Source organism: Clinocottus analis, unplaced genomic scaffold (assembly GCF_023055335.1).
Source record: "Clinocottus analis isolate CAN_PGR_092001 unplaced genomic scaffold, fCliAna1.0.p SCAF_14, whole genome shotgun sequence".
Classification (NCBI taxonomy): domain Eukaryota; kingdom Metazoa; phylum Chordata; class Actinopteri; order Perciformes; family Cottidae; genus Clinocottus; species Clinocottus analis.
Window position 1 is genome coordinate 3,851,798 of NW_027175865.1, and position 17,417 is coordinate 3,869,214.

General features: G+C 45.4%; 1 protein-coding gene across 1 annotated transcript; it reads left to right on the forward strand.

Annotated features, from left to right (window-relative positions):
* Nucleotides 1-3,987: 3,987 nt before the first annotated feature.
* Nucleotides 3,988-13,290, forward strand: prdm1b (PR domain containing 1b, with ZNF domain). Its single transcript, XM_068576115.1, has 6 exons — nucleotides 3,988-4,158; nucleotides 7,723-7,842; nucleotides 9,304-9,544; nucleotides 10,942-11,861; nucleotides 11,981-12,109; nucleotides 12,562-13,290. Exons 1-6 carry the CDS (start codon nucleotides 3,988-3,990, stop codon nucleotides 13,135-13,137), a joined length of 2,157 nt encoding a protein of 718 aa, XP_068432216.1. The 3' UTR covers nucleotides 13,138-13,290.
* Nucleotides 13,291-17,417: the final 4,127 nt, after the last annotated feature.

A 17,417-nucleotide genomic window follows, 5' to 3' on the forward strand; every position in this document is an offset into this window, starting at 1 on the left:
CATTAGATACACGAGTGTACCTATTAAAGTGGCTGCTGTGTGTATCTCAGCATGTTTGATTTGCAAAATGAACACTGCTGGTATGACACATGAGGTATGGAAGTCTTTTGGAGGGTAAAGCATCAAACATTCAACCCACTGCTGTCAAGTGGGACAGCAGCAAAATGTACTTCAGCCTCCAGGAAGAAAAAAAAACACATCAGTTTAAGTGTTTACTAGACTTACTTGTACTGCTTTACCGTGCTGTCACGCAGCCCGTTCTGAGTCTTAAACGCTGCCGACTCCTTTGACAAAAACAGCAATTTCACCTCTTAGAATACAGCAGCTGCTGGTGTCCCGCTGCCTTGAGCAGTCAATCGGTGCTGACTTTGGGGAATCGGATCTGACCCTTTAAATTAAAACAACAAAGTCAGGTGACATAACCGTGTCATATAATTAGATTAAATACAATTTAAGCTATAGGGCATTTAAGCTATCCTTGTCATTTGCTTCTTGGATTGCGTTCAGACGAGACCCGCGATGGATTCAATTAGCTAAAGGTAGAGTTGCACAAACGCACGTCGTGAGCTGGTTGCCCATTGGCTCGTGTCCGTGTGCACTGGGGCTTCAGGGTGGCGCTAGCTGGTGGAATCAGTGGTTATTGATGGGTAAACAATAGGATTATTTACTTTACACTCCTAATTGCCCTATTTGTTTCCTTGTAGCATAGGGAAACAGATGCACTACGTCCCCAATGGACCAATACTTCTTTGTTGTTCTATGCTAATGAATACATGCTTTCACATGGCACACCAAGTTCATTCATATATTATTAAATGGGCGATACGGCCACAATTTGGGATCGCGATATTGGCCATTTCACATCATTTCACATAATGATAGCATGCTCTTGGTAATTCAATAAATGCATATTCACTATGAAACTCTTATGTGAATGAAATGCATCACAAATACAAAAAAAATACAGAGTATTTTCTTATCTCATCAAGAATTTTGCAAAAACAATCGGATTTAAAGTCATGATATGAAAGACTTACTCCCACCCCTTCATTCCTTTGGGTTCACTGGACGCTAGAACCCGTTGTGTTGGTTGTCCGAACATGATAAATACAATTTTATGACATTAATAGTGAGTGATTTGTACCATATGTACCTTCAGTCTAATGAAAAACTCTAGTGTCGCCTTCACCGCAGCAATTTTAAAACTTTAAACGCATGTCCTTTTTAAAAATGTAACCAGCAGTTTATTAAATTAAACTTGATTGTATAATCAACATTTGGGAGAACAGGTGGCAGCTTTCTCTGTGCTGTTAATGACAGAAGTCTTAGACTACTGCATGGCAGCAGGTGTCCATTTAAACCAGACTAAACACTAAGGTACCATTCACTAAGTCGAATCACATCTTCGGTCTCATTTCCTCGGTCTCAGACAGCTTCAATGTAGCTGACCTCAGGTCTTTTCCTGCACTCATCCCTGCTCTTACGCTGGCCTAGTGCCGCTATCTCACTCCCTTCCTTTCTGTGCAAAAAGGCCCAGTTCCCTTCTGCCCGGGAGGGAGGTTTCCCTCCCTGGAAGAAAAAAAAAGTCTAATTTCCCGGATGCGATGTGTGTCCAGGAGTGAGATGAGTGAGCTGTGCTGCTATCCTGGAGAGCTGGGTCTTTAGGCTCTGAGCCTGAGCCCAGACTGTCTGCAAATTAGAGAAATTAGCCCAGCCAGGCGCAGGCCAGTGAAAGAGCCCAAATCCCCACTTACCCACCCTCCCTCTCCACCACACACACACACACACACACACACACACACGCTCACACACACACTCCTTCTCCCCTCACCATTAACCCCCACGCCACACTGGGCAGTAAAGCTCCACTCTTGGAATAGCGGTCTCGCCATATGGCAGCCAATTTACGACTTTGCCAGCCAAGTTAGGAAAGAAAGGGGGAGAGGAGGCGGGGACACAAATATAGTTACTGTGTTTGAAATAAACATGTGGCGGTATCCATGTGTAAATATACATTATATTATTTGCACTTTTTATAATGTTTGTTAACTACATTGTCCTTTTATCTTTACGTGAGTCCTGAAATCAAACATGTTGTCTTGTATTTAAACGTCCTCGCAGTTTTCTTGCGTCTTTTATGGTAAATGTTATATTATATAAAACAAAAGAAGAAGGAAAGTGGGAATTCAGTCCAGCATTGCATCCATTTTCAACATTTAGCCTGCAGGCTATTTAACATTTAATGAGTTTAAGCTGACACAATCTAAATGGAGAAGTTAGCACATAGCCAGTGATAAAAAGGCCACTGCAGGTGTTATATTTGAAAAACCTAATTCCACATTTTCATTTTATTGCGGAAGAGAAAAAAATAATCACGTGTCATACATTTGTGTTTTTTGTTGTTGTTTCGTGACATTTCGTAAGAGAAAAACACTTTTTTTTCACATGTGCTCTTCTTGAACAGTCAGCATGGCCACATATAGACGAGTCACATTCTCTTCCTCAGCCTCCACATGTTGTTCCTCCCGCTCTCTCCTGTGCTGTCTATCTTTACGCCGACTTGCCAGGTGAGGTGATCCAGAGCGCTGTATAATTAGACTGTGCGTGTGTGTGTGTGTGTGTCTAAAAGTAAAAAGGGATACTCGCCAGACACGTGTAAGTCCTGCGTGCGTGGATGACCTGGCCTACATCTGTACCTGAACGCATCAGTCAGCCCAGGGCATGCGTCAGTGCATAAGAAAGACTTTTCTTTATACTATTTCGTAACCTTTTCTTTCTCCTCTGATTGAATTGAAATACAAATATCGCGCTCATGTGTGTTTGCATAAGTTCTGGATTTGTTTGGTCATGTGTGTGTCGCAGGGGTCTTAAGACTCTTAGTTAAAGATGTTCTACAGTGAGATGTAGGTCAAGGAGATACAGTGGCAGCAGATTGCTCATTAAGTGCCAAACCAAGCAAAAGTCTATGAGTGTGTTTTTCAGTGGCAACAGGCCAGCCATCTGCTCTTCCTTTATTCATTCATTAACATGTCTTCTTTGTGTGCGCGTGGACGTGTGTGTGTGTGTCTGTGTGTGTATCAATGTGTAAGCATTCGTCACAACAGCCACTTGCTGGCCAAGTGTACAACGTCACGGATGTTGTTGTCCAAAGCCAACAGTTGTGTGTCAGATGGCTCAGTCACATGACCACCGTGGCTCCTGATTGGCCGGAGCGTCGGGCTAAAAAAGGTTGGCGCAATCCAGGCTCAGGAGTTTCTGGTGATGGTGACAGAGTGGCCACAGCGAGAGCGGATACCCAAAGGATCTAACGGACAGGCATCCCCGAAGAACACACTGGGGAAAGAAGAGAGACTATAAAGAAGAGGAAGCGGATACAAAAAGAGAGCTATCAAGGGATGACATAGCCAGAGACATGAGGATCCTACAGCTGAATGAATGTGTGACAGTAAGTCTCCTTTATTTAATTCTGTCTTCTTCTCTCACAGGGATAACCTTGGATAATAAAAAAAAAGTGTATAAATGATCTTGAATGAGCAGAAAAGGACAGGATGACCTACTGGCCTGGTAATAAATGGCTGGTTAGACTGAATGGCGAGCGCCGCATGGGACGTTGGACTAGTGTCAATTGAACTTTGGCTCCTTGTGAATGCAACCGGCTGCTTGAATAGCGAACGGCTGCCAAGAGGCATTTGAAATAATTTCATGGATTCGTGGAGTTTTATAAAAACAGGCTTAAACGGGCATCACACTGCATGTTCTTTGCCTCAAACTCAAATGAATGACAGTTGATTTCTGCGGCACTAAAATCTTTCTCTCTCTCTCCTGCCTCTTCAAGATCTTGAGCTTTAACCAGCGTACCTAAGACAAGGGACCTAACCCGACCAAACCAAAGTACCTCCATACCAAAGCAACCAAGACCAAACGGAGCCAAACCAAAAACCGAAGCTCCGGGGCGCCTGAGCTCCTCGGCTATTCGATATCGTCGCCATGAAGCTGGAAAGCGCGCCAGGAGACATGAGCGGGTGGAGGGAGGTGGACTTTGTCCTCAACTGCACCTACATCGTGCCGGACCAGGTGTCGGATCCCAGTTTCAGCCTGCCCAAAGCCATGACCTCCATCCCACGCAACCTCACCTTCGAATACAGCACAGACAACGAGGTAAGAGCGCTTCAACTCCTTCAGAATCCGATGGGTGAAATCAATCAATACACATCATTTGCTGCACTTGCCTCTGATGCTGTGGAATAAAGAAAAAAAGTTCATATTTTAATCTGACAAACCACCTACAGTTGTGACCGTCCTATGTGCCGTTCTCGAATGCTCAGTTTTGTCAGATTAATTAGTTTTGTTTTGCGTTTACACTTTAAAACTTTTCGGTGTTGCGTAACATTCTGTTGGGCCATCTGCATTGGGCTCCTTGGAACAAAAGATCTGCTGACTAATGAGCTCTTCGCACATACAGTACAGTAGGAAATGTGCATGTGTGTGGGGGGGGGGGGGGACTGGCAGCTTGAGGTCAGGGGGCCATTTTATGTCTCCTGGCCACTTTAACTTCCCTTACGTCACCCTTGTGTTTCAGCCGTTGTGCAGCTTATTTGCACTTCTGCCTCATGCGTATAATAATGCATGCAGACACTCTCTTACGTAGGACACACACACACACACACGCACACACACAAGTACGCACAGAGTAAGTGGTCAGGGATCAGCTCGGCTTCCACCACGCAATCCTGTCCTATTTACCTCCCACGGCCTCATTCTCCCGCTCAGGTGAGTCAGGAGGATGAAACACACACACACACACACACACACACACACACACACACACGCACACACACACACACAATGCCTCTGAGCTATTTCCGCCGGCTGACTGTTTGACTCGCAGTGCAGCAGGTTCGGGGCATGTGCCCGGACATGTCCCTGTCTTCATGCCACGTTTGAATTAAAAGGTCATTTGCACTGGAACTGACGAGAGAATGCTCTTCGTCAAAAAGGAAGAGAGAGAGAGAGAGCGTGTGAGATAGAGAGAGAGAGAGAGAGAGATGTCACACTCATTTGTTTTTGAGTCAACACTCTGATGCTTGCGGTCGACTTCGCTTTCGCCTTCCTCTTTCTGTCCCGACCCAGGCAACACTTTCTGCCCGTCGTTCCCCTTCTCTAGTTCTCTCTGCCTCCTCTCGATGCAGCGCTCACTGAGAAGAGAAAACCACGCAAACGACGGCGATAACAATCACTTTGGGCTGTTACTTCCACCCCCATCAGCCCTTGCTTACCGTCTGACACGTCTCACAAACACTTCCAACACTCGCACACAGCCACACTTGACTTTCAACAATCGGTTTGGTGCTCACACACAGCAGTACAAGGACAAGCACAGGCCAGTCATCTGCTTTGCTTGAACTTGAACCACTGGGTGGATTTCCATCACGGAAAACGTTTTTCGTGTGAAACCTTCTCCTCGACTTCACTAAAGTTAAAAACTTCGTTTCCTGCAGGGATAATAAAACAAAGCCGTTATACTTTGCGCGGGAGCGGCCGCACCTCCGTGTTTGAGCTAAAATGCAAGGCAAGTTCGCAGGAAAAGGTAAGAAGAGATTTTTAACACGGGTCTGACACAACTTCTGTTTCAGTCTGGCAGATGAGTCAAATCCAAAGTGTCTGTAGTAAAACTGAGAGCGCTGCCAAACGCATGAAATCGTGCACATCCACACTGCCTCTTCAGCACATGTTTTGGTTACCAGGAGAGACGTCAACCGATCTCCTGTTCTGTAACAACAACAAAAAGTAAAACCTCCTTTTCCTCCCCTTTTTTTTTTTTTGCATCCCGAAGCGTGCCAGGAAATGCGAAGAAAGGTGGAGGGGGCACGTGGCAGATGGGGTTGTTAGCAAGCGAGCTGGGAGAGAGGGCAGCGCGGGGGGACGGATTGGGAGGGGGGGCCTAGCGAGAGGAGGTTGCTGTGCTGGAGAGAGAGAGAGAGAGAGAGGAGGGGGGGGGGGGGGGGATTTAGGTTAAAACCAGATGATTAACTTTCGTTGGGGACAGGCAGCCGGCCAGGCAGCTCGTGCGTCCGCCCGGGCCTCGACCTGGCAGGCGCGCCAGCTATTTCGAGAGAGGGTTAAGAAAAAGACAAGGGATTGGGGGAAGGCAGGGTTCAAAAGTGGGTCCATTTAGGAACGCTCATCCTCCTTTCTCCCCCCCCCCACACCCCACCCTCACCCCAAACCTCCCTCCCTCCCTCGCCCATCTTCCCAACCTGGCTGAACTGAGCGGTTAAGCCGCAGCGGCGGCCACAGCGACTCGTTAGTCACGCAACGCCAGCAAAGCACAATGTCCCTGTCACACTGGTTCATCGCAACCAGGAATCACCTCACTCGCATCCGCGGCCGCTCGACCCCCCCCCACACACACACACACACACACACACTCCCTTGCCGCCCTCAGTGACCTGTTGTTCTTCTAATGAACTGCTTTTACATCATCCGCAAACGCCGACTCCTTCCCAGGTCGTGCGATAAACAATCAGGTGTTTCAAGGCGTCTCGTCGGCTCGGGTTTGACCTTCACACCGGACGCCATGAAAATCCTTTAGGAGGGTCAGATTGAATGACGATGCCTCAATGGAAGGAAGAAAGAGTGTGTGTTTATTTATGAGGAAGAAAGGAAGGGAGGGTACGGGTTAAAAAAAAAAGGGGAGGGGCCAGGGGGGTATTTAAGGATTGAACACAAAGCTCCTCAAGACACGGAGACTGTGCGTACGCCACAGATGCTGCTGCCGGATGGCTTGTGCGTGTGCGTGTGTGTGTGTGTGTGTGTGCATGTGTGTGTGTTTGGGTTCATTTTGAGAGGGGTTGACCCCAAGCCTGTCCACTTTCTATGAAAGTGTGAATCATGAAGCTACTCTGCATAACAAAGAGGACGCTGACATATCCTGTTCGTCCTCACTTTAGAGTTCTTAATAGTTTTGTCAGTTTTCTTCTCAGCTCAAAAGGTCCGAAATGGCTCAAGAACCTGCGGTACGAGACAGGTTTTACTCTTACCACCAAAAAAGGGGCTTGCTCATGACCAAAAAAAAAAGAAGAAAGAAAAAAGAAGTTGAAATCTCACACACACTTTTATTTTTTTCCAAGGCTTTGTGTGAGCATGCTTGAAACCACCTATTCCAAGGTATCTTCCTAGGGGAGGCATGCATTTCATAATCAGACCTTTACAGCCCTGATGCAACCAGTCTTAACAAGCAAGCAGCAAGCAGAGTCACTATTATCGTTTGTTTTGTAAACTGCTTTGTACGCTTTCATCTTTGTGGCCTCAGCATCAAAAGTCTCGCATTGTCCCCTCTGACCACCAAAACGCCTCACGAATGAGAGCTCGGCATTCACGAGGTTCACAAGGCAAACAACAGGTGACACCGCTTCCTCTCTCTGGGGCTTATGACTACGGCCTGTCAGAGATCAGTGGAGTAGGTCAGAGAAAGTGTAATGCTCTTCACTGCATTAGCCAGTCAGTGTGGAAAGTGTCTCACCTTGGGGGTTTTAAACTGAAGAGCTGTCTGGGTCAACGACTTGCAACGTGTCGTAAACAAGACCCAGACGCCAGTATGACACCATGCAATATGTGTAATTAGAGAAATCTAAACTTTGGTGTGCTCTTTTGACTTCTGTTTTCTCTACGCGTCGATGTGTAAGATGGAAAATCTGATGATGTATTTGGTGTGTGTTCCAGGTGATGGGCGTGTTCAGCAAAGAGTACATTCCTCAGGGGACCCGCTTCGGCCCCCTACAAGGAGTCCTCTACACCAAAGACAACGTTCCCAAACAGGCCAACAGGAAATACTTCTGGCGGGTAAGGGAGCCGCGTACACACACATTGAACATTTTACAATACAACACACAAACTCCATGCATCATCACATGTATGCATCAATACTATCACCCAGCTCAGTGTGATGATTCGAGAAAAAACCGGCAAGAAGTCTCAAATCTAGAGTAATGAAATGACCGTGGGATCAGCTGAGGAGCGACTTCTTCTCCTGGTGTTCATAAAAAAATGTAATATAGAGAGACGTCCGTTGCTCAGGGGTTTTGCATCAAGTCCAGCTCCATACGTCAAACAGGGAAGAATGAAAGTGCTTTCACACACACTTGCCGTCCTCAGGGGTTTCTGGTGAAACTTTTAGAGGAAGTTGATGCCGCTGGCACGTAACAATGGGTTCATTCTCACACAGTCATCAAAGTCTTACCGTAACATACACAGAGGAAGGGACTATTGTTCAGCGTACACACACACACACACACACATTCAGACTATCCCTGTCTTTCCACCCCCTCCCCTGTTTAGTCTTCAAGTTGTTTCTTTTCTCTCGTCCCGTCACCAAACACAGCTGATGTCACTCAGGGAATTTTCTATTCTGCCGATTCATTCTTTCCGGTTCCATTTCCTGTAATCCTCCGGTGTAAAAAGGGGCGTCGCAGCTGTGCAATAGTGAAAGTGTGACGTTCTTTGGGAGCGATCGTGCTTTCGAGCTCGTGACACAGGTGGAGGGGAGAGCGTGGGCGGACGTGCTGCCAAAGGCAACGCATGACTGATAGGTGCTGGCAGGCAGCCGTCAATTACGACTTGCTATGTTTTCACGAGCGAATGCATACTTTTCACAACCCCACCTGAAAAACACGATTATAGCTCAGGGTTCCACTTGCATGTATTCCAGTAAACTCCACTACAAAGCCAGAGCAATCATAATATTTTCAAGAAAAAAAGTGAGAAGGAGAAAAGGAGGAAATAGGGGAAATGAGAGACACACTGCGGTGAGTGGCCTTACCACGCCCCCTTGCCCCCGTGGCTCTCCGCCTTCTAAGTAGGCGGGGAGTCACTTATATAAGTATACAGTGTGCACTGACACAAACACACACACACACTCAGGACACACAGAGCAGAGCTGTTGGGTGCAGCAGGCTAAAAGGAGCAACGATATATACTGTGACTGACAGCTGAATTGTACATGGCAGAGGTGATCATCCTGACGGTTTCTTTGATAATCTTGATTTAATTTTTTTTTTTTTAAATAGGTTTTGATGATGATGATTTTTTTTGGCGCATTTTAAAATCAGCTTTTTGTCAAATTTCAACAATTTGAGCATCACCTGCTGCAATGTCTTGGTCAAGCAATATACTGAATGGAACTATTCACAATGGTCTCAAATATGAGACTATTAAATATACAAGTAATACAAACAACTCAGTTGCTTCAAAACGTGTACAACATGTTTTAATCTAACCATCTCTTCGTTTTTTCTTTTGCTGCAGATTTACAGCGGTGGGCAGCTCCAAAACTTCGTCGATGGCTACGACGTCCACAGGAGCAACTGGATGCGTTATGTCAACCCGGCACGCTCTCTGGCCGAACAGAACCTGGTGGCGTGCCAGAACGGCCGGGACATCTACTTCTACACCATCCAACCGGTGGAGCCCAACCAGGAGCTGCTGGTGTGGTACAGCCAGGAGTTTGCCCAAAGGCTCTGCGGCCAACAAGTCGACATCAAACAGAGTGAGTGTGCCGCAGGAAGGGGAAGCTTTGCTAGTTCTGTATCAGGGTTTAATAAACATCTTGAGGCAGAGGAAGGAATGATTTAGAGGTGATGCAGCACAATGACACACACTGGAGCCGACAAAGTGACAGATTTACATCTGTGGCTGTGACTAAACACATAGCATGAAGTCTGCGTCAGGAGATAATATCTATCATCAGCTAAATGAGACATCTTCAAGATGGAAATATATGTGTATTCTTCCTTCAAGGAAATAGGACCCTTTTTTGTATCTTTTACAATCAGTGGAGATAGTCAGGTTTGATGCTATTTCTTCGTGGACATAGAAAGGCACGATCTATGCCAGATCACGGTGGAATGCGTACGTGCAAATGTAGACCAAACAAATCTCAGTAGATGTGGTGAATGACGTGGGATTTCAGGGAGAGCGACAAAATCTAAAAAGAAATAATGCCCGGTCAAAGTACCTTTGTGAGTCATGTGTTTGCAGCCATTAGTAGAAAGGCAGGTCATCATCCTGAGGGATTGTCTGTTGCCACAAAGTCCGATGACTCATACCAACTGGATACACCAGATGGGTTGCCATTCATCTTGGTGACTAATGCTCAGGCGCTATCGCTACGTTTTTATCAACTTATAGGATCTTAAAAGCTTACACGTTCCTCTTAAGTTCAGGTGTGAGTGTGAGTGTGTGCATACTGGGGTTTGATTTTTCTGATACATTTCTATTGAAGGCAGTCATTATCGCGTGAATTGGAAAACTCGTCAACGGTGATTTAAAGCTACATTTGGTAAACTTAGATAAAAATAACTTTTTGTCATATTTGTGTAAATTGTCGCTGTATCTGGACAGATAATATGTGGGGCACAACTGTACTACATGCTGTCAGACGACAAAAAGGTTGTAACAAAGATACCAATCGCAGCGTTAAAGTACAAATCAATCGTAGCAGATGAGCTAAACCATGCGAAAAACCACTGGTACAGGCTTTTAAATGAGCCTGTATGCAATTCACGTAATGAACACGGTACCATACCATGACGCGAGAAAAAGCAGTCGGCATACAGTAATGGTGACAAATTCTAAAAAAGAGAAGGAAGAAAGGAAGAGGTGTTTCACATTATCTTGTGGCGAGTAAGACAGCTATACCTAGAAAAGGGTTTCGCAAATGAAACTCTTGGCATGACACATGGACTCCCACACACTTTATCCCCGAACTTATTCCCCCGCATCAAAATCACTACTGCGATTGACAAACAGAAACCTGAACTCTGTGATGTACACGTGCAGTCAGACTGAAACTACTATCATTTACCATCAGAGGGAGTGCCTTCTGTGGGTGGATGGGTGTCAAACTCTGTTACAATACTCAATTTTAATTTCATTTGTTCACAGAATACACAAGTTTGGATGAAGACAAAGAGCCGGAGTACGCCAAGCAGCAGCTACCTCAGCAGACATGGCTTACGGACAGAACAAAGGAGGAGGTGAAGGAAGAGAGGGATGAGGACGGGGAGGAGAACATCGACGTGGAGATGTTGGAAAGAGACACGCCGCCGGACACGCCCGACGACCAGATCATGGACTTCAGTAAAAAGGTTGAGAAGGAGGAGAGCGGCAATGATAAAGAAGACCGGGGGGTCATTCCTTCCCCAAAGCCAGAACACAGAGAGCCCAGCCTGGGCTTAAGTCACCCATACGTACCCGATCCTCATCACGCGCTCCCATCCCAGCACCGACATCTCCCTCTTCACCTCCACGGCCTCTACAGGGAAGGGGTTTCATCCTACCCCATTTACCCCCAATCCAGGCCCCTCCAGCCCAATTACCCGCTCCTTCCTCCCTACGGCCCGCACTATCCTCGCCTCCTTCTCCCCTCTTACTCCCCTCCCTTTCCTGGGATGATGCCCTCAAGAGGATCCCTCCGATACGGCGGCTACCTGGGCACCGACGGCCCCTCCTACCCGCCCATCGGGCCGCCGAGTCTGCTGCCGCTGTCCCATCCGTACCCTCCGTCCTCGCAGGGAGGTCTCAAAGAACTCAAAGCAAACGTGTCGCCACCGCGAGGCGCCCCGGCCACCCCGGAGCTCTCTCCTCTCCCCAAGCCCGACAGTCAGCATCATTCTAGGGAGCAGTCTCCCTCCGGTTTCGAGGAAGCTATGAATCTAAGCCTGGCTACGCTCAAAAGCAAAACCGCGACGCGCAACGGCCCCGGCCACAAGTCGCTGCCCTACCCGCTGCAGAAGCAGAATGGAAAGATCAAGTATGAATGTAATATCTGCTCCAAGACTTTCGGACAGCTGTCGAACCTCAAGGTAACCGCTTTGATTTCTCTCTCTCGCGCTTAAAAATGTAATTCAATGTACGCCAAATTTTCCCACACCGGTTGACACCAGTGCTCATGACCTTTTTGTTGTTGTTGTTGTGATTGTAGGTCCATCTCCGAGTGCACAGTGGCGAGAGACCGTTCCAGTGTAACTTGTGTAAAAAGAACTTCACTCAGCTGGCCCACCTCCAGAAACATCACCTGGTCCACACGGGGGAGAAGCCACACGAATGTCAGGTATGTTGAAAATCACAATCCGAGTTTACATCTTCCTCTCGCACACACGCCGATCTGAACACGCCTCTGATGTCAACTCGAGAGTGTAAAAGACGCAAATAGAAACACAACAAAAACACACTATACAACTGAAGTGCTCTATGACTCACCTACCTTCCTGGTAAAGGCAGTGTCTCTTTCATTTGAAATGAAACATTACCCACTTGCTCAAGTAATTGCTGACTCGAGTGACTCTGTGGGTGTGAGTGTTGATAGAGAGGATAGAACAAAGAAAGACATGTTGTGTTATGGAGGTATACCCCACAGAACTGGAATAACATGATCAGCCCAAATGCTATACTGTCCGGCCCAGTTTTTCCAGAATTTTACCCAACACGAACCAAATGTGTTCATAATCAGCCTTTTGAATTGTTGCTCACAAAAGCCCTAACCTTTCATCTCGTGCTTTCCAGGTGTGTCAGAAACGGTTTAGTAGCACCAGCAACTTGAAAACACACCTCCGCCTCCACTCCGGAGAGAAACCCTACCAGTGCAAGCTGTGCAACACCAAGTTCACCCAGTACATCCACCTCAAACTGCACCGGCGCCTCCACAGCAGCCGCGACCGCCCCTACCGCTGCCAGCTCTGCGCCCAGGCCTTCTTCCACCGCTTCTCCTACCGCATCCACCAGTGCAGCTGCTGCCTGGCCAATTCCAGCGTGCCCGTCAACGTGCACATGAAGCAGATGGTGGAGCGGTTCGACGCCAGCCAAGAGGCAGACATGCTCAACGAGGCGGCCACGGCGCCGCAGGTGGAGGAGGCGGTGGAGCGCTGGTTGGAGCGCACCTTGGAGGGCGAGGGAAAGGAGGACCAGAGGGAGGCGACCCTGCTGCTGAAAGCTCTGACGGTGGCGATTAACTCACCGGCAGCGCAGGCGGCCCAATCAGAGACACCCGCATCCCACCACAGCCCTCCACTGGGCTTTCAGGAGAGGGCCAGCGTTGTTCACCTCCACCAACGGCCAACAGTGAAGACGGAAGGACAGTGAGAAGGAAGCAATCGAGAGAGGGAGGGATATAAAAAGGACATGCAGCCTACCAGCAACCAAGAAAACAGATATTTTGCCAAATAAAACTCCCTCAAAAAGGTCCATGAAGGGCATTAAAAGGACACTTTCATAATCCAATGAGCGCAGCACCAAAAGAAGAGCATTCCAAAGACTGGGCGAGGGTATTCAGTGATTGTACTTCCTCCCAAAACTCAGTTTAAAAGATGAAAATGGAGGAGGATGTTGTTAAGCTGTGAAGTATTGAAAACTCTTTTCACTCAGGTAGAAAATTGTTTGCTATTTTTTGTGCTTTAACTTATTACTTTTCTTGAAATCGTTATTTATTTAGTTGTATAATAGTATTTTTTGTTAGTTTTTTTTTTCTTTTCTTTCTGTGTGTTGACACTTCTAGAGATTTGATCTCTGAGAAAAAAACACAAATGGACTCAGGAACAATAATGTGGCACTTACCCGTGAATGAGTCCTCGCTGAATTGTGCAGTGTTTAGCTTTGTGTGACAGCGCGATTGAGCTTCTGGGTGCATGCGTACAACGAGTGGAAGTTTATACGAACGACAGGGCACCGTGATGATGGCACAAACCACATTCCTGTTTTGTAACTATTTTATTTATTTATGAATTTTATTAAAGGGAAAAACAAAGAAATCAGGTCTCTAGAAACTGTGTTAACAAGCAATTGCCAAAACTACAATCAAAGAACATGAATGTGCAGCAATGTTTTTTGTTTTTTTTGGATCATTACTCAACTCCTAACATAAGAAATGAGGAAAGATGTTCAGAGTTTAAAAAAAGCATAACCACCTTGTTTTCTTGATTATTCAGCAACTTATTTCAGGTAATTTAGATATAAAAGTATCAAAGACAAACTGTGCTGAGCAAAACCAAATACCAACGAAAGAAAGTAAGCCACAAATTCAATAGGATCCCAGTGTCACAATGAAATATGTACATGAAGTCCTCTGAAAATGGCTTTCAGTCTTTCTTATTGTAATATTTTTATGTCAGCACTGACAAACTAAGTGGATCGCTGTGTAGCTCCTACTGAATTCAAATGTTTCAGATATTACGTACAAAGCTTTAGTGTGAATGTTGTGAGCGACACAGGGGCACTATTTTCTTACGTTGTTCATATTTTTCTCACTTGGCACTGGAAGAAAAATGCTTTTGGTTGTTCCCTAAAACCATGTAGGCAGGTACTGTTTTTAAAAATTGTACTACTGAGTCAGTGATGTACTTCTTTTATGATTTTTGTAGTGTTCTTTTTTACTTTGTACAATATGTTTGTCTATGTAGTTTATTTTTGAAAACAGGCTATGAGATGTTAAGAATTTATATGTGAGAGACTATTTTGATGATACTTTTATATTTACACGATGTAGCATATTAAAGATATTGTTTCTATACGTCCTGTATTGTGCGTGTGTTTCTCATACTGGTATAAGATTTGATTGGGGGGAATAATGCAGCAACTGGGATGGTGGAAAAATAAATCATCAACCTCAACACAAGTCCTCCAAATGAAATGACAAAATACATGGTGTGTACATGCTCACTGGATCAGTATCATGTTACAAATCACAAAAAAAAATAAATGTTGGAACGCGATGGTTAAGGCTTGGTTAGGTTGAAGCACAAAGTTATGGTCGAGTATAAATCAAGTACTTTGTTAAAGAGGCAATGTGTCCAAAGAAAGTTTTTTTTTGGAGGGATTTCACCACAATCATTTTCTTGTTTCTACCACTGGATTCAATCCAATAATTGAAACTATCAAAACACACACGGACCCTGAAGCTCCAACGTGATTGCCGCTCCTCGACGCTGCTCTACTTCTTTCCATGACGTTACAGAGACTCTCTATCGCCTCTTCAGGTACAAGCGGTATTACAAGATAGGACGGTCCGGGGCTAGCGACTTAGCGAGTTCGTTTCAGGAGAAATCGCTGCGACACAAGACATAGACACAACACTGTAACTGTAAGCTTAGTTAATCTTTTATGTTTTAAACCAAAGATTTTTGGTTTTGAGTGGCAACTAGCAGCACATACAAAAGTCGCCGGAAATACTGTGCGTCATCGATGCTAGTGCAGTTAGCTCAAGCTAACTTTGCAGTTATATGTGGAAATGAGATCTCGTGTGGCCGTCAACCATATGCTGACCCTCTACTCTGTCACTCAGTCATCACAACTTTGAGAATCACTGGTTTAAAGGACAAGTTGGTAAAGGCCTTCTCTCGCTTTCTTTTTTTAAGTAGCCAGATATTTACGCATGTGGAAATTAAAACAAAACACTCTTCCCATGAACACAATAACTGCAGAGTTACTGGACCTGTGTATTGTGGGCAGGAACATACATACGCCCTTGCGACATCCTGCTTATTACGTCTCTCTTGCTGGTAATAAACTCTAGGAAGTCCCACGCTGCATTCCCTTGATTGGTTCACTTGTCAGGCTCTTTTGTTGAAATTACAGGAAATGAAACCGGCCGTTCACCAATGAAACTCCAAAAAAAAGAAAAAAAAAAGCATTGCTTACATCACATCTTTTTTTTTTTTAAGCATGAGAATGGATGCTCCTGATGGATCATTATGTTACTCTGCAGTGTTAGGTTGCACTCCCTGTTTTGATTCTGTAACACTTTAGCTTCAGACTTGAGTTGGATTAAAAGGAAAACTCATTCTCTCACAGTAACTGGTTATTGCCTCAATAACGCCTCCTTCACAGACACAATGCCGGACTTGGCCTGCCTCAACGAACATGAAACCCCAAAAGATGCTTCTAACTCAATCGCCGTCGTCCCATGGCAGTGAGACACACTCTCAATCAACAACATCTGCAGCAAAGTTACTGTCATGGTTTGCTCTTTACGGTAAATTCTCTCTCAGTGTCTCCCTCTCTCTCGCTCCGAGTCCTAACCACTTTCTTTTTCTCTTCTTTTTTGTTGCCGGCAACCCCTCACATAGTGTTTCCTCTCGTGATCTGTGCTGTAGGGGAGAACCCCGCAGCAAAACAACAAAAAAAAAAAACACCTACACACCACTGACCAGAATAAAGGCACCTCAGCCCTTCCGAATGCAACGTCAAACTGCAGCGGTGACAGGAAATCCTTCACGTTTGGCGGGCTGCCAGCAGCACTGCCAGCTTATTTCTCAATCGGGCAATAAGAAGCAGAAGCCGCGGTGAGAGTGAGAGACCATGTGAAATGCCAACGAGCTGTGCCGATAAAGCGGCAAGCTATGATTCAAATCCATTCAATACATCTTCATTGTCATTGGAGGGAAATCAGGGCACTAAAAAACAAAGAAACATTGGGAGAAACTACACTGTCGCAGCTGTTTGGACACACCTGTCAAGAACTAATGTGGAAAAGAAATAGAGAAGATCAAAATTGGACGAAACCAAATGAATTAGAAACACTGCCGGTTAAACAGACAGACCGGTTGAAGCACTGTTGTCTGCCCGGTTGAGGGACATCCACTTTTTTTTTTTAATTTCTTCCTCTTATTCTTCGAAAACAGCCGAAAGTTCCCCTGAGCAGCAGCGAGCGCAGCTCCTGAGAATTACAACAGGACGCCCTTTAACTTGTCACATCGGGAGGTTTACAATCCACAATTAAAAGAAAAACACACACGCACACACATTATCTCTGGCATCTTTCTGAAATAAAACAGCATTGTGACTGTTCCGTAAGTTCATATCTCTTCACAAATTCCCCAAAGGAAGTCAGCGGAAACTGGCCTATCAGGTGTGTTCATCACAAGGAAGTTTCCTTGAGTACACACTGCATGATGCCAACGACAGTTTCCAGGGAAGTCACAAGCTCATCTCAGATTGTCACGCACCTCGCTTTATTTTTTGTTGACAGATAACGAATGATCCGACGTCCCGATGTCCAACCTGCTCGGGCCTTTGCAACCGCTAACAGCGCAGAGGACAGGGCTGAATTATTACTTTTATTCATCAAGTACGAGACGGATCTATGCGTCATTACCGTTAAGGTCAGCCAGAACTTTAGAAGCATTGTGTGGACATAATCAACATCAGCACCAGCCAGATAATATATCCAGAATCCTGTTATTAGAAATAATGAGAAGAATAAAAACATTTTATGAGAGGGACAGAGAGGGGAGGGGAAAAAAGCTTTTCTAATTGATGCTCAGGAAATAGTTATTTTTCAGTATCACACTCATTATTATCATCATTATTATTATTAATATATATATATATATATATATATATATATATATATATATATATATATATAT

Excerpts from the sequence above, each read along its gene's own strand:
- prdm1b (XM_068576115.1), top strand. The coding sequence starts at position 3,988 with ATGAAGCTGGAAAGCGCGCCAGGAGACATGAGCGGGTGGAGGGAGGTG. Across the intron at positions 7,843-9,303 it reads ACAGGAAATACTTCTGGCGG|ATTTACAGCGGTGGGCAGCT; the intron begins GTAAGGGAGCCG and ends CTTTTGCTGCAG. Across the intron at positions 9,545-10,941 it reads ACAAGTCGACATCAAACAGA|AATACACAAGTTTGGATGAA; the intron begins GTGAGTGTGCCG and ends ATTTGTTCACAG.